The sequence below is a fragment of the Bombus pascuorum genome, unplaced genomic scaffold (assembly GCF_905332965.1).
Source record: "Bombus pascuorum unplaced genomic scaffold, iyBomPasc1.1, whole genome shotgun sequence".
Classification (NCBI taxonomy): domain Eukaryota; kingdom Metazoa; phylum Arthropoda; class Insecta; order Hymenoptera; family Apidae; genus Bombus; species Bombus pascuorum.
Window position 1 is genome coordinate 334,150 of NW_026869752.1, and position 23,350 is coordinate 357,499.

Below are 23,350 nucleotides of genomic sequence, written 5' to 3' on the forward strand. Positions count from 1 at the left end.
TTCCGTCACGACGACGCTGCAGAGGAAGACTATGATGGGATGTGCCTAAGGGCACGAGATCATCGGATTCGTCAAAGAAAGCCTCCACACGGAGGGTGAGGGAAATGGGCGTTGCTGTTAATTGGTTAATTTCTATATCGGCGGTTAGCAAAAGATGCTAACCGCCTTTAAGAGAGAGTTCCTGGCGGGAAGCGTCGCACGTGAGGAAATCTGATCTCCCATATCTTTCCGCAATAGGTGACAGATTTACGGGCGGATAGAACAAAGACTGTTTGTCAATCGGAAGGACTAAGTCCTAAGATTTGTAGCGGCTCCTCAGACTATCTGAGCATAAACTGTGAATGATGCATCGGCATCTGGCGATCATCTTACTCAAAGAATGCGGTCTCTGTGTGACGAGCCGCGGAACTGTTACAATGTTTTATTGTCAAGTGTCGGTACTGCCAATTCTTTAAAGGAAAGCTATGTAACTTCATATCTCTGTTAAGCGGAACGTTCATCCCGCGACCGTGGCCACGCTTCGGCGACCGATGGTCGCCTCGAGCCCAAAGGCTCATTGTCACAAATTTCGAATGACTGTGTTGGGTTATTTCTTAAATGTTACGGTATTGAGGTTTTCCAAGCAACTCCAACGGAAACCCGGTGTCCTTTCATCTCCGACATATATATTAGACTGCACGTACTACAAGCTGCTACAAGTCAAGTTAACAATACACATATAGTGCCTTTGCAAAGCAGCAAAATTGTTCATCACATCAAGGTTACAAATTATAATGTTTTCTCTAAATATTGTATATATTAAAACGAACTAAGTAAATTATTCAATAAGTACTATAAAGAAAAAGAAGCTCTAAACAGGAAAGAACAACTTATCATTACTATAAAATTTGTAAGTACATTCCTCTGCTTTTTATATTTATATTCTTTTAGTTTTATCATGTTGGAAAGATTGGAATTTTGTTCCAAGCATGGTTTCAAGTTAATAAATTGTAGTACTCATATATAAAAAACACGTGTAAATTTGTACAAGAATAATATTAGTGCCTATATTATAAGAACTAATTTTAAAAATATCATTTCTGTAAATAATAAATGTAAGACAACTTGTATTTTAAAAAGGTAGTATTAACTATGTTATCGTTATGTTTTAATTTATTAGAGAATAAAATTGATAAAATAATATTCGTAATATATTAATTTTTTATGTGTAATATAAATAATAAATTTAGTTTTTATTTTTTCAGAATGCATATTTTATAGTTTATCCAAACCTAGGATACTATGAACCGTTTACTACTATTATTATTCTTCGTTAATTTTATAAATAATAGTATATCATGGGAGACTTTTATGAGGGGTCGAAGCAAATATGGTAATCTAGGTGCTCCAATTTTATCTGAAGATCATGAACTTCCAAGTGCTGAATGGTTTACACAGTTTCTATATCACTTTGATCCAACTGATGCGCGTGTTTGGCAACAGGTAATAAGAATATATTAAATATTTCTTAATTTTTATTTTATAATATAAATCTTTTTATTATTTTTTCAGAGATATTTCGTAAACGTTAGGTTGGGGTTAGGTTGGAGAGCACTATAAGAAAGGTGGTCCAGTATTTTTGATGATAAGTGGTGAAGCTGCAGCAAATGCTAAATGGATGGCAGAAGGTCAATGGATCGAATATGCTAAGCAATTTGGGGCGCTATGTTTTCAAGTGGAACACCGCTTTTATGGACAAAGTCATCCTACTTCGTATGTAACATTGTTTATAAAATATATAATTGATACATTTTAAGTTATAATGTTACGTTTTTGTTATCTGCAGGGATCTCGGCGTGAAAAATTTAATGTATCTTTCATCGCAACAGGCACTTGCAGATTTGGCTTACTTTATAGAATTCATGAATATTAATTACAAGTTACCAGCTGGTACTAAATGGATTGCATTTGGAGGATCATATGCTGGATCATTAGCTGCTTGGTTGCGTAATAAATATCCTCATTTAGTACACGGGGCTGTTTCTGCTAGTGGTCCTTTATTAGCAGAAATTGATTTTCAGGGTAAATATAAGATACACTTAAATATAAAAAATATTTTATTTAAAACAGAAGTGTTTTATATTAATAATTATACTTTATAGAATACTTTGTTGTTGTTGAAAATGCCCTCAAAGAATATTCTGAAGCATGTGTAAATGCAATACTAGAAGCAAACAAACAATTTCATATAATGTTACATCGTCCTATCGGTCAACAAGGAATAGCTAAAAAATTTATGCAAGTAAAAGTAAAATTCTTCATTTACAAATCAAATATATCATTATTGAAAAATTATTTTTACTTATAGTTTATGTGATTCAATCAACGAACATACCAAACGTAATGATATTTCGAATTTGTATGAAACAATAGCAAGCATCTTTGCTGGTATTGTACAGTACAATAAAGACAATCGTAATAATTCCGCAATGGCTAATTTAACTATCGATAGTGCCTGCGACATATTAACGAACGAAACATTGGGTATTGCTATTGACAGACTTGCAATTTTGAGCACTAAAATATTACAAGCATCAGAAAAAAAGTGTTTGGATTATATGTATAATAAAATGATTCATAAACTTCGGAACATAACATGGGCTAGCGAAGAAGCAGAAGGGGATAATGTATTTTTTTACTTATACTATTGCTGTTTTAATTTTTATTTCTTGTATTTTAAAATATATTTCTTGTAGGACGTCAATGGACGTACCAAACGTGTACAGAATTTGGATTCTTTCAAACTTCGACAGCACGCCCAAAATTATTTAGTGAAACTTTCCCAGTAGATTTCTTTGTGCAACAATGCATTGATATATTTGGCCCAAGGTTTATTTAAAATTACGATAAATACATTTCTCAATTATGATAAATCATTAGCTATAAAATTATAACATTTCCGTATTCTAACAGGTACAATATTCATTTGCTGAATTCGGCAGTGAATAGAACAAATATTCTGTATGGAGGATTAGATTTAAAGACTACAAATGTAGTATTTGTACATGGATCAATTGATCCTTGGCATGTTTTGGGAATTACAAAATCAGCAAATCCGGAAATACCTGTCATTTATATTGATGGTGTGTACATATTAATTGAAATTTTTCATTTTTCGTGTAATACAAAAAATTTATTTATTATTATGACCATAGGTACTGCTCATTGTGCCAACATGTATCCTCCTTCCAAAAATGATCCACTTCAGTTGAAAGCTACCAGAGTTGAGGTTGGACATTTAATAGATGAATGGCTGCATAATTAAATATGATATTTTTAACGCTGTGTGTGCTACATTTAACTACTTTATGATAAGTAGTTTTTTATTTTTTTAAACAAAAATGATGTATTAAAAGAATTAAATTTATCTTATTAACTTTTTGAACAATTTGTATTTTCCTTTATGAACTTCTGTGAAACAATTATGATACATAAATATTTTTAGTTGAAACAATTCGTGCATAACTAAGACTAAAACTAACTATGTACGTACATAACAAGTTACTGAAGATACACGAGTGTTCACCATTCTGTGTTTATGTTTAAACAACTAGAATGCATGTATAGATACAATTAAACAAGTTTGCCCATAATGGCACTATTACAATTTTTTGTAGATTACTGAAGTATTAAATAAATACATGTACAAACTTACTACGAATATCTTACGTCAGTCAATGAATAAATACATATCTATTAATTATATATGTTTTATTCTTGACAAGCATGAGAAAAGATGTTCAACTGGTTAAAATAATACTAAACACAAATAATTTATTAAGGTGTTTTAAAATCTGCAAAAACAGATCCGACATGAATTTGAATAAGTGCAAAGTGTCTTAAAATGAGCACCATAACTAAATGAATTTTGATTCTGATATGTATAGCGTCGGCCTTTCCTTAACGGTACCATCTTCGAATATCGTTTCGTTATGAGTTTGTTCGATTCCTTTAAGGCGAGGCCAAGGTGCCCATTACAGATATTGATCAACCGAGTATGCGTATGATTTTCATAAAATATTGTCAATCCTATTATAATCGAACATTCTTATAATAGTTTGTATCGAATTCGTTTAAAAATTATTAGAATTCGTTTGATCAGTAATTATACATATACATATATTACTTTCTCATTTTTTTGGCATATCCTTCGATCAACTCGTGATCCTCCTACATTCACAACTTTCGTCTTTGACTTACGCTACTGCAGTATACGGTATTTACATTACGTAACAAGGTAGTAGTAAATAATTTACTGTATAACAGAACAATAAATGTAGGATGAATTAGTTTTTCTATCTATGAATCACGCTTAAAAATTCTCCTACGCAACGTTTGAATTGTTCACCATGTTGTTTTAAGTTTCCATTTTAAATGGAGTTACAAATTATTTCATAAATGATATAGCAGAATACATGGATGGATGGTGATTTAATGCTAAAAAGAAGATGAAATATAAGAAAATTTATCCACATGAAACTTTATTTCTAAAAAAAATGATTTTAAATATTTGTCAAACGTTTGTTATGATATATATGCATTTGGTAATATTTTATTTTACTAATTTCTTCGTCAAATGACTACAAAATATTGTTCTAAGAATATTAGACATACATATACATATTTCTTGAAAAAATTTGGGACAAAGATTTATAATTCATGTTAAATATACATTCTTCTAAGTAAACTTTGAATTGTAAATGGAAAACAATATACATTTTTGATATTCTAACTTAGAATTAGCTGAATTACTAGAAACAGTTAGTTGAATTTTAAACACAAGATTTTATACATGTTTCAAAATGTATATGTGTAATTTAGATCTAGAATATTATAGAAAATGTCAACGATCCACCTCAAAAGATTTTGAGATAGATGTGCTTTTCTATAAAAAATAAAGTTATTTAGAAATTAAAATTGAAATTAAAGCAATGTATGAATTCATCAATTTTTTTCTTAAAGAATCAGATCAATATATAAAATTCACATACTACTGTATTGAAGAAATAAAAAAGAGATGTTCTTATATATAAAAATACACATACACAAGAAGTATTTCACTTATGTAAACAAATTTGTCTGTACAAATATTTTTAAATCCAAATATTACCAAATAAACATTCAATTAATTATATCTTTCACATTCAACAAATAATCAAAAATACATTTGCTGAAATTAAAACTCTATATTGAAAGAAATTTACCTTACATTTTGTACGTATTTCCTAACATAAAGTCACCATCTTCCAGTGCGTCACCATTTATAAAATATGCATACAGCATAAAAAATACAACTTGCTCGTGATCTAATCGCGACTCGTCACAATAATCGATTCACCGAAAATCTCAAAAAAATAAGCGGTTCTAGGTAACCGATTTTATGTTTAGTATCTGTGATGAGACTGAGACTGCCTCCACTCGGGCGTAGAGTTACCGTGGTGATGATGATGATGATGATGATGATGATGATGGCGTTTCTTGTCAGAAATGCTGGCGTGCTTGTTAGACGGGTACGTGGCTACATCGCTCACAACTAATTCTGAACCATCTCTCTCGGTGTTGTTGCCACGGTAATTTTCTCGGTATCCTGGTTCATCCAGGGTCTCCTTGCGACGAAGAGGAGGATGATTGGTCTTATGACCGGCCGTCTCATGCAGATTTTCCCAAGCTTGATGGTAATATCGATTCAGTCCTCCTCGACTCTCAGAGGAACTGCTTCCAAAGCTGGCCACGGTATTGCAATCTGGAGATGCACGGTGTCGGTAATGCTTGCTGCTTCTACCGCGATTTCTGTGTGAATAGTTTAACAAATATTTATTATTATTTCAACTTCGAGACCTTTATGCATAATGATTTACTGGTAATATCTGTAGGTTGACAAAATGATAAGTTGTACAATTTTTCTATTTTATATAGAACATTAGTCGAATAAGACTATTGAATGGTAATTTGTTAAATTGATGTACAGAAGTAGTTTTCTAGAAAACTAATGTATAGAAGGTAACTTATAATTTGTAATATGTAAAATTTCACTAATAACATTAGTTGTATTGTGCAAGAGGGGCCAAGTAATATTTTATATTACTGTTTTATTTTTCTAACTTGAAAACAATACAATATTATTGTTGTGTTTAATTTATACACCTTGGATCTAAATTTATAGCATAAATGAAGTCAGGAGAGATTCTCTAGTTCAAAATAACACGAAAATAAAAAGATAAAATTGCGTCGAAGATTTCATTTTATAGAAAATCGTGTTTGGAAACTTATCACATAGGTATTCATGTATTTGATTGATTTTCGACTGGGTAGGAGTAAGGAATTGACAGGATGTTATTCTACATACGAAAATAAATTAAATTTTTTCGACCCGAAAATATAGAATAAGATTTATTCGCTTAGAGTTTAATTTTCAAGAAAATAAAATTTGAAAGTTTGTTGAATATGCGATTTCTTGACCGAATAGGATCAAACTTTATTTTCTTCAAAAGGAAGCTTCAAACGAAAAATTTCTATTTTACATTTTTATACGTAAAATAGTCTCTTGTCGATTATTTATTCCTGTATAGCTGGGAATGAAGCAAATATATATGTACTTGGAAAGTAACACATATACATTTTTTCGAAAATAAATGCTTCGATGTAATTTTGTTATTTGTTACGGCGGGCTAGACGGTCAGTGCGACGTACCTTTCGGTCTGACCGCCGACGCCTATCTCTCGTCAAACTGACCTGCAGTAACCTAAGGAACCACCATAAACCGAATCTTTTCAACTTAATTTCGATTCATACAAATATTATTCGGTTTATGGATGGTCATTTGAACAGTCATTAGGTTTATTGCACTCTCTTGCTAATTACGGGGAAAGCAGATGTATCCCGCAAGACCAAGGCCACCCATGAGCCAAATATGCAGGAGACTTTCTCCTCGCATTATGTTTATTAACTTCGGCTATAACCAATGGGCATCGCGGATCGTGTGAACAACGAATTCGGGTCCTTGGTTCGGTAAGGGCACACCCAAACCGATCTTTCCCCCTAAATGGCATGAGATGAGTCAGTCAAGTACAATTCTAGCCACCGAGGCAGTAACTTCAATTCACGCCAACGAGACAGTCGATTCTTGGCGTCAACATACTTCGGACGGTTCTTGCACTCATTCGGCAAGCTAGTCTAATAGTTTCACACGATATCGGGATTCATCGCGTTAACCGGTATCAATGTCAACATATTTCTATATACGTTCCAAGCAAGTACAATTCTAGCCACCAGGCAGTAACTTCAATTCACGCCAACGAGATAGTCGATTCTTCGCGTCAACATACTTCGGACGGTTCTTGCACTCATTCGGCAAGCTAGTCTAATAGTTTCACACGATATCGGGATTCATCGCGTTAACCGGTATCAATTTCAACATATTTCTATATACGTTCCAAGTGTTGTGAAAAGTGCGAAATAAATAAAAATATATAACTGGAGACTACAGTTATTTCAATATAACCACCCCTATTATCGTAACTGAAATCAGGGGATTGCCCTGCTCGCGGTGTCGATTCGTAGATCGTAACGGGAATTTACGACTCCCGTTGACGCGCCTAACGGAGACGCGTCTCCCCGCGAAAGGACGAATTAACATTATTTTTATTTTGAATTTAGAATCTCGCTGATTTCATTCGTTTTAGACCCATAGTGTATTTCTAATTAATAATTTATGATCTTCCTTCTTTCTTCTTAGGAACATATATATACAGTAAGCAAGATATATATGCGGTTTGTTGTATTATCGATTTGGCTTTCAGATATTTAGATTGTTCCTTATAGAAAATTCTTATTCAAATATTTCTGGTTTTTATTATAACACTTAAGTTGAGAAACTGAAGCCAAATCGATTGTTTCATTTTGTATTACGTATGTTTGTTTGGGAAACATAATTTAGCGAAGTGTAATTGAAGCAATTTGTAGTGAAATCATTAGCAATACCATCACCAATTTGAAGATGGAAGGAGCACCAAATAGTTAGATATAGATATATTAGGAGTTTATTATAATTTAAATCTCTTGTGATTTTTATTAAAATTATTTTACTATATATAGTGAGCCATTTTCTAGTAATCATCGCATTTTTCCTTCAGCATAGCTTATTGTACAACCAGAAACTTTATGAAACATTATCAAACTATGCTATTAAATAAATTTTAATATTCACAGATATAATTGTGAATACAGAGATAGTAAATTTTAATTTGTTGAGATTATACAAATATGTTTAGTTGTCAATTTAAAGTTCTATATTTACAGTAACTTCCAAAATTGTTGTAACACTCTTTAAAACTGAATAACTGCTTAAAAATAGGACCGCACGGTTTGAATATTTTTGATAAGTTAGGAGGATTGGTTTACTAGATGACGTATAAAAAAAAGTTCTAAAAAAATTGCAATTGGTTGGAATCGTCAAGAAAAAAAGTAAGGATCGCATTTCCCAAAATTTTTTCTTGGAATTGTAATGAAACTTTAAACAACATTTCGAACATTTCTATCAGTTATACATGTATATATATGCCGAAAATTTTATTAAAATTGGTTGACGCGAAAACAAGCGACAGGCACCGAAAGACGTAAATTTCAGGCCATTTTTCACCATCTTTAAACGTTTGCAGCTCATAGCAACGTTAACCGATTTCGATGAAATTTTCAGCATGTATGTAACTGATATAAATGTCTAAAATGTATCGTTTCAATTTTCATTACAAGCTCAGACAAAGAAGTTGCGGAAAATATAATGTTTACTTTCTTTCTTGGCGATTCCGACCAGTTGTAGTTTTTTCAAAAAATTTTTTTATACTTGATCTAGTAAAATAATCTTCCTAATTTCTAAAAAAAATCCAAATCATTTGGTCCAATTTTAAAAAGGTTATTCAGTCTCAATGGGTATGGTAATTTTGAATGTCGCTGGAATTTTATACATTCAGTTTTATCGTATTCAGTCATAATTATATCATGCTATTATTTCTTATTATTTAAGCCTATAAATATCAGTTAATTAAAGTTATCTGACAATTTAATGATGCTCCACGTTTTTAACCCGAAGTAATAGAAGAGTTATAACAAATATAACAACAGGAAGTATTTTTACGACCAATGAAATATCGAAATACAAATAATTAAATGAAAGTTTGAAAACAGTTGAATATGTGCATTAGTACTAAATTGTTGAAACAATTCACATGTATTGAACAGAGGGAACATAGTGGGAAATAAAATATGAAATTACAGCGACATTTCAAGTTGAAAAGTTAAAACCTTAGAATTAGGTATTAATACACTAACAAAATATATAATCTAACTTAAATGTAACGACAAATTCTATTTAAAATTAAATTAAAAACAAAAAAGGAAACAAAAGATATATATTTCTATATTGCATAAATTGACATATAGTGGAAATATCTAGTTTGTGCAAACCTATAACATAAACCAGCAAACAAGTAGAAACATCCAGTTTGCTCAAGTCCGTATAATTGACGAATGGAGTCAATAGGTTGATCACGTGCCGGTTTATTTGATTTAAACATTGATATTATCGAATCGAAACTATCTCTTGAACGCCCTTGTTCAAAAGTGTTAGGACATCTCGTATTTTTAATAAAATGTTGGTATTTGTTATAGATCATGAATTTTCAATTACAAGCCTGTTTTAATAAAATCATTATGTATATTAGTAGTGTATAATTTCTTCACTGTACAAATACTATTTCTTGATGTCTTTATTATATATTTAATTTTTTCCAATTTTGAGCTAATATAATAACTGTTTTATGACTTTTGAGCGATGGTGTATAACGTCCCTCGACAACAAGATTTGAACGTTAAAGAGTTAATAAAAAATCAGTGCGAATATCAGTTTAGAACAACTTTTCATGCGAATTGAGTTATGTTTAACAGTCAACAAAATATTATTATATTTCTTCCGCTAATTACTCGTTTATTTGCGATTACTTCGTCTTATTAAGCTATCTAGCAATTACTTTTCCTTTATTTATTTAAATCACGAACCATTATTAATCGATGGGCAAGTTATCTTAATTCAGAGACAAATAATTTTCAGAAACTGAGCAAATTTTTTCATAGAACACTTCATCCCATCAAACTCTAAACTTCTCACTATACGTATATTCTTCCCTTAAATCGAATCTCTTCCATTAACGAAAAGGATAGTGCCCAATCCTATTTAAACGATGTGCTAAGAGAACAGTACACATAGATGAAGCTACTTGGGGGGAAGAAAGTGCGTGAACGCTGCATTGACCTGTGTGCGTCCGGAAGAAGAGGAGAAGCTTTAAAAATACGTGGTAATCGTGGTGAGCGGTGGTGAACGAGCTATCGCTATATATGGGTGCTCATTATAAACGTTGCTCGTTTACCTTGACTAGTAATCACTCGCGAGGGTGGCGCATGGCGGTTGTAGTGGTACGTGGTGATGGTTGATGTAGTGGTGGGCGGTGGTTGCGTGGAGGGTGAAGGCGATAATGGTGGACTATATATGTATATATATAGACTATATAGGAAGTAATTGTTTGATAATCTTAAAGGACAGGGTTGGAAAGGTATCCAGCGCGATGGGCCGCCGAGAGGCCGAAGGAATAAGGATGATCGGTGCCGCGGCGAGCCGTCAAGTCGCGGCGCCCCAGGTGCTGGTCGGGGAAGGGCAGCGCCAGTAGCGTATACCAACGCGAGGGCATCCCGGTGTCACCCCTTCCAAGGCCACCACTACCGCCACCCCTCAACGCACCAATCCCGCCAAGCCCCCTGCGACGCCTTCCTCTGACGCTGCCACTGCCGCTAGCCACTGCAACGCAAATGGGCTCAGTGTTAATTGTTATTTCTTGATCGTTACCTAGTTTCCTCCGATCAATCTTTTCCTTTTTTTTCTTTTTTTTTTCTTTTATTTTTTCCACTTTTTAAAATTATTTCTTTTTTTGCGGACGTTACTATTTCTTTTTTAACCCTTTGCGATCTTATTCAGCCGAGATATGGGCACCGTGCTAGTTGGAATTAATTTTCATTGAACAGATACTGGTAATTAAATTGCAAATTCGAGGGCGTAAAAATTTATAGAATGTGCGAAATAATGTGCGAAAATATATAAAAAATAATCCAAATACTGTGCTCATTATAACACTTAATAGATGAAACAAATATCTGTCTTGATTTTATTTCTTTTTAATTATATTGATATATGTAAAAAATATATGCAAAATATGCATTTGCATAAAAATTCGCAGTTTACTGTATATATATATATATATATGTATTATATCATTCAGTTTTCTTTTTGCATTTGGAGCATTTTGGAGCATCCTTTGTCAAATAATTCAAGATAAGAAAATATTTAATTGTATTAATTTGCAGAATCCTATTAGGGTGTATCTTCGAAATGAAATATGTTGTCAATATGAAAAGTTAATATTATTATACAATTAGAACGGTTCTTTTTCTTTTTGGTAGCTGAGAATAAACATACGACCACAAAGGGTTAATGCTGATATTTTTTCTCTTCCCTTGAATGATTGTTTTATTATGATTGTTTGGATTAACCCTTTCGTTGCTGAGATAATTTTTAAATGTAAATCTTCATCTGTTAATGTATGTAATAATTGAATCTTCATGGCAAATATATTGTTAAAGAAAAGTGAGTATTTTAGACACTATATACACTGCGTCCCATAACTATAAAACCATTCTAAACTCTTCAATTCTTATACAAATAAATTAGAATTATATTCGAAAGTTCAAAATCGAACAATTAAGCTTATTGAAATATGACATTATGACGAAATATAAAAATTATAATATGACACATAAAAATTGAAAGTTTTTGGATGGTTTTATAATTATGAAACGCAGTGTATAAATGGATTTGTTAACTTTTTAAATTATACAATGTAAATATTGAGGTAAATGTTATATTATACTTTAAAATTTGTAATTTTCGATGTTATAGTTAATTATAATTTTTTTATATGTATATCGTATAGGTAAATAGGTAATTAACAGCAATGAAAGGATTAGTTTGAATGTCCCATGTAGACAAGTTTGTCTAATTTTAAATTTCTAACCCTTTCGTCACGGAAAATAATCTACAATAATTTGTTCTCTTGAGAAAAAAAGAATATCGTACGCAATCTCATTAATAAATTATCTTCGACGTAATGAAAGATGCAGAGAACTTTTTAAATTATTATGCTTTTTGAAAAGAATAGATCATGTTAGTAATATCAATTTTAAAGAATTGTAATGAATATAATTAGGAACATGTATGGTTTGATTAACAAACATGGACTTTCAATTTAGAAAGTGTTAATCACCTTCGAAAGGGTCGATCATTTTGCCGTTTCTTATAATTGTATTCTCTTATAACAAAAATTTACAAAAATCTTGTTCTACATTTTCTAACGCAAAAATCATATGTACGTCTTATGTCAATTTTTTAATCAAACAAAATAATTCATGTTTTGATAAAAGATGCAATAGAACCTCTCATTTGAATTTCTGTTAAGAATTCGTGTTAAATCATTCTATAAGGTACGTAATTTTTTTATAACGCATTTTTTGCTCTTTTTCTTTCCTTTTTTTTTTCAAAACCAGATTACTTTACACGAATTCAATGGTAATATAATGTTCTATATTATAATGTTATGCAGATTCGAAATTTCAATGATTTCAATGTCTATAAAAACTAACGTTTGGATTAAAACTGCATTCAAAAAGAAATTGCGATTCCTATGTTTCTAAAATGTATGAAACTAAGAGAACAAATATATTGCGTTTCCATGAATTCAAAAATTTCCAATCTTTCGAATAACAAAGATTCTACAATATTTCTTTTATCAACCAAAACCTGGAGCGTAGTTCGTTGTAAACTTTTAATCTGCATCCAAAATAATTCACAATGCACATCGTAAAAGCGTATTTTAGATATAGATGGAAATTTTCCAGAAGATATCTTGGTCTAGTAACGTTGTATTTTTTCACTTAAAATGTAATGTTTTACAGCATGCTGCATAGAAACAACATTTATAATATTACCAGTCGACAATATTAAAAACAAAAATATAATCGAAATTAAGAGGGCTCGGAGGTTATTGATTCTTACACGTTTTCTTCTGCAAAGACTGTTTACGTAACAACTCTTTGTTACACTAATTACAACACCCGGAATGAATTACAAATTACAATATTTCGAGGGAGCTACGAAACGCGAGTTTAGATAAGAAGAAAATAGGCAAGAAGACAGATGAAAGAATAAAGAAAGTTTAAACAAATGTAGAGTAAGCGATACAATATATACACGTAGGGTCAAAGAGCGAATGTATTGTATGTATATAGAAGCTATAGTTATGCATAGTCTGTCCAAGAAATAATGCCTGTTAAAGAAGTCGAAGGCAATACAATTTTTAAATTGCAGATAACAAGAGAATCAGATGATTACCAATATAACATGTTTCATGACACAAGAATCTAAAAGTCAAAATGGGAACAATGTAACATGCATCTACGCTACGTATATTTGAATATTTACGGTAATTGATAGTCAGTCAATGGTAAGGACGAGAAAACCAGTCTTTTAAATAAGTAGGTTGCCATCGAGCCATTAGAGAATTAGTAAGAAATTTCCTCCTTCTAATAGAGTAATACGATAAAAGGAAGTAGTATATGTATAAGAGTAATTTTATTAGCTTCCACCATTTATATCTTAAGATTTCTATTCATTTGAAGTAATACGAAATTTGTTTAATTCCCATAACTGATAGTATGTGAAAATATCAGGATATTTCTAATTTTAGGAAGTTTAATTTAAAGTAGAGATATTAGAAATTGAACGAAATTAAACAAATCCCAAAGATTAAAACAAATGTATTTTGCCACGAAATAAACTTTTTCAGTATCAGTATCAGTAAAAGTTTCAAATCAAGTTCTTTTTTTTTCCATTTAATTTTCCAATTAATGCAATGAAAAATATTTAAATTTCTTTCCTAATTTTGAAATTCAACGATTAGAAATTGAATGTTAATCTCTATCAAACATTCATATTTCCATTTAAACACACGCAAATTATTTCGTTTCAAAATATAGAATTGAAATTACCTATGAAATATATGAAAAATATTATTTAATTAATTTAATTAATTATCCTTACTCATAATAAAATAATCCTCAAATTGCTCCCAGCAACGAATGAGAAACGAATAAACAACGCGCTAGAAAACGAGCAAAACGTAACAAACAAATAAAAACAAAGATGAATATAATCTGACATCACAAAACAGGCGTTACTTTTGGTGCAACCAAATCACAGAAATCAAAAGAACCGACAACAACTCGATAATGCCATCATTCTACACGCGATTCGCGGATTTAGGTGAGTGATTTGCTTTTACCTGCGTATGAGTATTACAACGGTGGTGATTACAGCAGCAAGGAATACGAAACCACCGAAGACACCCAAGGCGATCACCGCGCCTAGATTTAATTTTGCTTGATGAGTGTTACTCGACTGGTCGGCGTTGTCCACCCTGAAAGGTCCAGAAGGTTCAGGAACACCAGTTCCAATGCCAGCCTGAGCATTGTCCACTCCACTGCCAGAAATTTCATTGTCCTGAGGATGATCGTTGGTGTCGTCGTTCAAAGGTGGCGACGGAGGCGGTGCTGGTCTCTGAAGACCAATATTTGGTTTCCTTGCTATGGTTTCCCGAACCGTCGCGGGTAATTCGGCGGTGCTAGCCACTCTTCGTGGTGGCACAGAGGTGGTTGTGGTTGTGGTCGTCGAGATTGTTGTGGTTCGAACTCGAGGTGGTAGGAATGTGTGTCGGGTTCTGCTGGTCGTTGGTCGCACGGTTGTTCGGGAAGACACAGTCACGGTGGTACGTGGTTCTTCTGTAATAAAGGAATTTTGGAGACGTTGATTCTCTTGTAATTCTAATCATTCACATAGGTTCTGTTAAAGAAAATTTAATGATTATTATTATTATGTATTCACATAATCCCTTAGGAATATATAGATTCCCAGTTTCCAATCATATGTAAAATTTCTTTTATCCCAAGTTATCTTAGACCTCCTGTATTGGTTTAAGTGAAAAGAGCCTTTTTGTAATTCTAATTATGATATATTAGCGTATTAATATAGTTTTAAATTGATAACGAAAAAATTGAGTACATTTTTGATTGAATTTTGTAGAGTAAGAGGTCAAGAGTCCTTAAGAGGTCAATACGACAAAAGATTATTGTTTGCGATTTCAACAAAAAATTAAATGTAAATGATAATCTACATATATCGTTATTGAAATTACTGAAATTAATTATTGCAATTATTGCAACTACAGTTATTGCAGATATATTATAATACAAATTTCATACGTATTATATGTGATTTAGTTTAAAATAATATTTTAATATATAAGCATTTATATTATATTAATAGTATATGTATTATACTATTTTTATACACACACACGCACGGACACACACATATAACAGTCAGGTACAGAAGGTACACAATAGTTAAGTAGAATTTGGTTGAAAACAATACTGTTGTAAATCAGAATTCATTTTGAAATTTATATATGTATATATTAAAACAATTATGAATTACTTATTAATTCTTTGAGTTGCTACGCGCATAACAGTTATATGCATAAATGAATTTAAGTTCCAAGTATAAAATAAATATCTCATGAATTGGATTGAAAAACAACCTTTGAATATTCTCATATTATATCATTTACATTAATAAAGATTCAATAATTAATTATGAAATTAAATTATCCTCGTATTTGAAGATTGCAAACACTATCACGAAAAATGACTTGCTTCTCTTTCTAAAGAAATAATTAAATTTGTATTTATTCCATAAAAATAATTAAATCACATACCCGTACAAGTGGGTGCGACATGATCATATAAGCCAGTAGGCAAGCATAATATTTGTCGGAAGCCAGAAAGTCTATAACCCTTCTCGCAAGTGTATGTAACGATACTGCCTACGAGAAGACTTCGACTGAAGTTCGTTTTCGATGGTACTGTCTCGGTCTCGTCGACTTCATCGATTTGAATATAACTATGTGGAACAGGAGCAGGAGGATCGCACAGAATTGGCTCGCAACGTGGTGGCGGTCCGTTCCAGCGCTCATCGATATCGCATGTCAGTCTTGCACGACCTGTAATCGGAACAAATTGTTTCTTCTGCAAATTACTAATCCATTATAATTTATTAATAAGCTGTAAACAATGTCTATGTAGCGTTAAACTAAAAATGAAAAGTCTATTTATATAAGTTATACATATCCTTCTATATTATTTTTTATAAAACCGTTTTATAAAATTGTTTTATACAACATTTTGACTTTATTACTACTATATCGGTGTTTCATTAATAAATATTGTAGCATTTAATGTCTCATAAAAATCGAAAATATTTTGTTTTAATCTCAAATTAGAAATCTTAGAGAGAAAGTATAAAAATCTGATCATAATATATTATTATAATGTATCGATGAGTATCTTGGAAAATGTACATGCGTACATATTTATATTTATATCTGCTTAAACTGAATGTACTCCATGATTTTCTTTTTACTTTTATCGCTTACGGTCGCATGAAACGCTTGTGTAGATGATTCGCAACATGGAGAGAAAAAAAGGAAAAGATTCATTGCATTACGTTATTACACTATTTATTCATTTTCATGAATAAACACTACACAGGAATTTGTCAGTTGTGCAACATAAAAATTCTCATATTAAAATCATGCACGCATTCAAAGCTTATCTTCAATCAGATTAATTTCAATCTCTACCATAAATCTCTAAAAATGATAAACCAATTTAAACGATTCTAGAATCAGGAACAAAATCAAGCCGCAACGAGAGGATCAATAAACAATCAGAAAGATGATGTCATCAGGATCCAACACCAACTAATATTCTTACCAATTTCCTTCAAAATGCTCGTTGGCGAAGCGTTTCAACACAGGTATCAAACGATATTACCCACAAACGATAGCCATTTATCAATGAGAAATAATGGCTAACGCCACGATAAATTCTTACCAGTCATCTCGTATCCTTCATCACAGGAATAAAGCACCTGACTGAGATAACTAACGGTATTGTTGATAAGTGTGTAACCTCCGTGTTTTATGTTCGCTGGATAACCGCACTCGATGCCTGAAACGAGCAGAATGTTGAATTTAACATCGATAGGACGATCGTGTATGGTTCACCGAGTGGCCTCTGTGTCTAATTCTTGCTCTCTTACTTTTGCACACCGGTGGAAACTCGTTGTAGAAGCCAGTATCGAGGCATGTACGAGTCGACGGTCCTATAAGAAGGCTGCCGGCGTTACAAGTGTAATCCACCGTCGCGCCAACTTCATATGCACTTCCGGAATTCCGATCTGTTGTTGTGGTCACCGTCATCGTGGAATTCGGAGGCTGTTCTGGTCGACCACACGCTCGTGGTTCTAAGAGCAAACAAAGAATTCCTTGGTTTTACTTGTTGTCTCACATTGTTTGACCAAGTATGGAATAGTATCTATCTAATATAGAATAGAGACATTTGTAAAAATCCGATAAATAAATTGTACGAATCGAATCTGACAGGTGACTTATCTGTGAAACGTCATGAGGCTCTCTCACTGCCTCACTTGGCACCGTTTATTTTTCCAATAACTTCTCTCGCGATACTCTGACGGAGAAAAATAGCGCGGACATTGTGCACATGACGAACGTATTGGTCGAGAGTTTGATACTTGGGTATGTAATTTTTTAAAAATTTTATAAGCGAAGTAGCTTCTTAATTAATAAGGAGAATAATTAATAAAAAGAATACTCTTTGTTTGTTTTCCATGAAAATATTGTACCTGATGTTAAGCTTCCAGTAGTTGAGTACCTGTTTCTTATTAGATATAATTTATGCGTTTTTAAATGTTAGTTCAATACTGAAGATTGCTCGTAACGTTAGGAATATGGGACTGCTCTTAAATTGAGTGTAAATGTATGATTGAATACCTACAAAAATCTTGTATTTTATGTGACTGATTTTATATGAGTAACGTTTAAAAAACAAGATGATATTCCATACATTTGCTTACTTTTCTCTATCTTTTTCTATCTATCTTTTTCAGAAGAGAGAGATAAGAACTTCATTTTTTATACATAAGCTTTTCAGCAACCATATTGATCAATTCCATAAATTCTAAAATACAACAAGTTGATGATGATATAAACATTATTTTTTAAATCTACTATCACAGAATTTACTATCATTAGTGTCATCATTTTGCGATAAATGAACTGATGGAAGGAAATCATTCGTGTCTTGAGAGTTGAACGTTAATCGTGTACTTGTGTAATAAAATTACGAAATGAACAATAAGCCAAGTTGTTCAGTTTAGCTTTTGAGAGGCTCGCATAATATTTTTCATCCTTTATTTAATATCTTTCTATTCTTTACGCGTTGCTAAAAAAAAGTAAACGGATTGACTATATTATCGCACCAATCAAGTAAATAAAAGCGGAAAAGTTCTATAAACCTAATATATCAACATGCTATTCGTACGATATCATGATGTATTCTAAAAATTGATCTTGAATGGTAATTAAAAAACAATGTACAAACACAAGAAGCGAATATAAAAGACAAAGTGATATGAGAAAAGGTCCTCTAATTGTTTTGTGCAATGTGTCATCATGTACGTATTAAGATATCTATGAAGAATTAAGTATATATATATATATATTTCTATAGTAATGAAGATGACATTTATATAGATGACATTTGATAGTAATTCGATAGTAATGAGAAAATACTTGTTACTCACGGTGTTGACAGATGAAATTTAATCGAGCTGTGCAAGGGGTATCAGACCAAAGCCATCCTCTACTATCATCATATCGGGCGCAGTCTTCTTCGCTGCCTTGAGGTAGACTCCAGAAAGAAACAGAAACTTCGTCGCCGCTTCCTGTCCACCTCCAAATCGTACGATCCTTTTGATCTCTTACTGCACCCATCCAATATTGACTCGAAGTATCACTCCTTAATAAAGATAAGGTATATCTTTTTAGAAATGCTTGTTGAAAACACACTTATTACACAATGAACATTGAACATTTTTTCGTTTATGATAATAACTCTCTTTATGGTAATTTACCTTTCGCTTAAACTATTTCTATAATAATTTATTAAATTATCTATGTATCAGAATCTAAGATTCTAATCTAATTATTTGTATTTGTTATTGCTCGTATTTAACTGCTACATATTGATTAAAATTTATTTAATATTTTACAAGAGATGTATTTTTGAATTCTATATAAAAGAAGAAGAATAGAAACGAAAGTTTTCACTCTAATATTATTTGTATTTATGAGTACAAGTTATCCTATTTTTATACTCGCCACTGTAAACAATTTACGTCAGAAGGTAGGTTTAGTTTATTTCATGGTAGTAATAGAAGTAATTTCAAATTACAAGGTACAAATGGTACAATAGGAAAATTGACTTGTTTTGAAGCTAAAGTGTTTATTTTAAAATTTTATTACTACCGTATAGAATAATATCTGTACCTTTCCTGTAGCATTTTTATTAACTATTAAATATGAAAATAACAGTTTGATGAAAGTTGCTATTAGTATTAGATATAATAAATTGTCTATTGTAACGAACTAGATAGATCAGTCTGATTTTGATTAAATTGAACTAGTTATATGTTACAGAAAAGAGTTGAAAGTAGATAGCGAAGCGTAGAGGTGGACAATTAATGAATTCGGTACCTGTGCCTCCTCCATAGTTCCCACGAAATAAACCCTTGTAACGCAGGATTACTTTCATCCACTAAAGTACCACCTCGTGCACGACAGAATGCCAATGCTTCTCGGAATATCATCGGTTGGCGATTGTAGAATATATAACATTTTCCATTGTAGGTTGCTGTCGAACCTGGTGGCTGATCTCTAAATTGTGGACACCTCTCGATGGGAAGAGCCTATATAAAAAAGTAATCACGTTTCTTTAAATTATAAAAAGGAAAAACCTTACATAAAGAAGAATATACACATAAGAAAAGAATAATCGGTGTAAAAGTCAGTATAAAAACCCTAAAACTCAAGTTTTTCTAATAACCCTGGTACATTTTAATTAGTAGAAAGTGTTAAAATACTGATTATATCTACAAAATGAATTACATTATCAAAATATATATAAGAAATGATAAATAAGGTATATATAAAGAGTCTTTTGAAATGTGATATTTTTTAAAACTTGATTATCCATTTTTAACAATTGAAATTCACATTAATTAGTCCCTTCTGTAGTAAACATAATTCACATTCATGGATTCAAAATTTATGAAGGTAACTAAGGGGAAGTTTCGTGAAAGTTTATATTTTTATAAACACAATTTAAAAAATTGAACTTACGTGGAGATTTGTTGCACCTGCTAAATATTATAACAAGCATTATACGTAGTCTTTGTATATCTTTTGCATATTGTATATATTGTATAGATTATATAACTTACAACAAAGCTATTTATGATACTTGGATAATTTTATTTGTTTGAAACAGGTAGAGCAAATTGATCGTACCTGATCAGTGTACACGAAGGACTCGCACAATGAAAGTTGCACTGGAACTAGTGCCGGTGTATTTGCTTCCAAGTGTACCGAAACGAAAGTTCCAGGCATAGGCGGATTACAGGGTAAAAAAAGAGGTTGCCCTTCATCGAGGGGATCGGTGAAACGATTGCAAATTGGATTCGTTCCCAAGTCCGGCCGATTGTTTCCCACACGAACAACAATTGTTCCGGGTATACCATCACCTGCAATCAGAGAACGTGTGAAAAATTTGAACTTGATATCTTTCGAGTGATAGAAAGTGATTCAGAAATTGTATTTCTCGACAATTTAAAAGCACCGTTATTTGTGTATAATAATATCTTCAGTGAGTTATTGATATTTGATTTAATGCATACATACGTGTATAAAATCAAGTATATATATAAAAGATCAAGTTTTTCATTGAAATATCAGCTTTTTCGAAAATGTAGATTAGCGGAACTTTTTTATTAATGCACTTTGCATACTTTTAGACTTATTTTATGTATTACTTTTATTGTTATTTAAGTAATTTTTTTAACATTGTTATAGAAATTGATGTATTTTTTCAGTCACTTGGGTAATAATGTTAAATTATTAATTTATTTGTATGCTCGATTATTGCTAATTAAAAGTACCTAAATTTAATATCTGTGAGTGTGGTAATCGTAATTAAATACGAATATTGTAATTACTAACGAAAGAGAAAGTGATTTGAGAAGCAAAAAATATGACGATAGCTATATATTAATATATTAGTATCCTATCAGTATTTTAATTCAATTTAAATAAAACGCCCGATTTCCTTTTCTTGTAAATATTAGTATTCCTATATTAGTATTCCATTAAAACACAGTTTTTTATTACAGTGATTTAAAATCATAAATTGGCAAAATCGTTAGATAGAGTCTAATGCCCTCAAATTGAAACTTCCATAATACGAAGAACAATTATTTCCACCGACGAGACAAATTTGCCTTTATCTAAATGTGGAAGAAAATGATCTCATGAAATTTCAAGTTTTGAAACAACTACATTGTAGTAATGCACGATACAACAAATAAAAGACTAGAATCGACAAGAACGAATATACAGAAAATAACCCTCTTTATTTCTATCGATAAACTCGATTCTACTCACAAGCTTCCATCGATCAAAGACGGAAGAAGAATACCCTGATATTAAGATAATAAAATGTGTTATATTACATTACTGAAGAGGATACTTCAGAAACAATCTAGTAGAATGCAGTTCGCATCGATCTAGGCTTTCACTGGCGTCTCAAATTGCTATCCTGTCGCGGCAATTGCATTTGAACGGATAAAATCATCTGCAATAATCCGCTGCTAGGTAAGGACTACATCTTCCGACCTGGAAAACATTTCAGGTGTGACCAGATGGTCAAGTCGTCGCCGAGTTCATAGCCACCACCAACTCCAATTACATGCTTTCCACGCTTTGTCCCTTGTAATCGTCTTCGAAATGGCGACAATTTCTCGTTTACATAAAAAAGTATCCAGCCGGAGAAATTTCTCGAGTCATTCTGCGATATTAGAAATCGCGTTTCTAACGATGCATCGTTGCAGCGATAGTTTAGTTTCCGCTTCTTTGAATTTGTTTAATATATATTTATTTTCATGTTTATGTGCTCATTTATTTATGTGTTAGTATAATTGGGTATTTATGAAATAATATAATTATTTTTATTTATTTATAATTATATACAATATTCTTAATATTAATAATCATTTGAATTAATTTGTATAGTATATTAAATAGCGTTGAAATTAGGGTCCTTACACACGTATGTCACTTATTTTTGAAGACGATTGCTGAATTTAGTGTGAATCAGATAAAATGTAATGTAATAAAAATAAGAAAATTTGTTCTGAAATCTTTCTCGAACTTTATGAATATAAATTTATATTTATATTATCTGCTAAATATTTTACTTGTATTTTTATTTTGTTCCTGATTTATTTGTATACAGGTTGCGACTAAAGTATTTTACAGGTGAGCAGTATCTATCTACAGCAGTAAAAATCTACAATATGGCACATTCGAAAAATACACGTCCACATACAAAAATTTACGCGAAAGTGGATTAACATTTAGAAAAATTATCTGAATAATTCATATTACATATATAATTACATATATAAATGATTGCTTGGAGAATTTTGTTTTTAAAATTTTTGGATCCTTATTCGACAATATGAGATTTAAAGGAAATTTATTCTTGTATCTTCTGGTTTTTAAGATGTTTTGCATGTTATTAATAAAAAAAATATGTATCAAACATTTTTTCGCGGACGATCTCTCATACTTTTATTAAAATAAACGGGTGCGTTAAGGTGCTGAATCCGTAAAACTGATAAAATTGTATGATAAACAGATAATTAGAAATTAATAGATAAAATAAAATATCGTTAATAAAATTTCCTATTACGTTTTCCAGAGCTAATAACTTATAGAATTTCTATAAGCATTATATACGCAGATAATAAGTTTTGGATAAGCAAAACTATAACTTAAAACTTTAATTTTAGCCTTTTAATTTATTTTCCTAACTTTCGGTTCTAAACAGTCTGTAGCAGATGTAACAGGAAGTGATTTCTAATGCAAAAGTGTAACTTTTTTTTCCAGGAAATCAAATAAAT

The 23,350-nt window shown here is 31.5% G+C and overlaps 1 protein-coding gene and 1 pseudogene across 1 annotated transcript; one reads left to right on the forward strand and one right to left on the reverse strand.

The window, feature by feature from the left end:
• The first annotated feature begins 976 nt into the window (after positions 1–976).
• Positions 977–3,742, forward strand: LOC132915909 (putative serine protease K12H4.7; annotated as a pseudogene).
• On the reverse strand, positions 3,385–21,840 carry LOC132915901 (uncharacterized). Its single transcript, XM_060975667.1, has 9 exons — positions 21,831–21,840; positions 20,682–20,914; positions 19,869–20,080; positions 18,917–19,131; positions 17,354–17,557; positions 17,146–17,262; positions 15,969–16,253; positions 14,478–14,973; positions 3,385–5,829 (listed from the first exon to the last, which is right to left on the reverse strand). The coding sequence occupies exons 1-9, from the start codon at positions 21,838–21,840 to the stop codon at positions 5,424–5,426; spliced, it is 2,178 nt and encodes a 725-aa protein (XP_060831650.1). The 3' UTR covers positions 3,385–5,423.
• Positions 21,841–23,350: the final 1,510 nt, after the last annotated feature.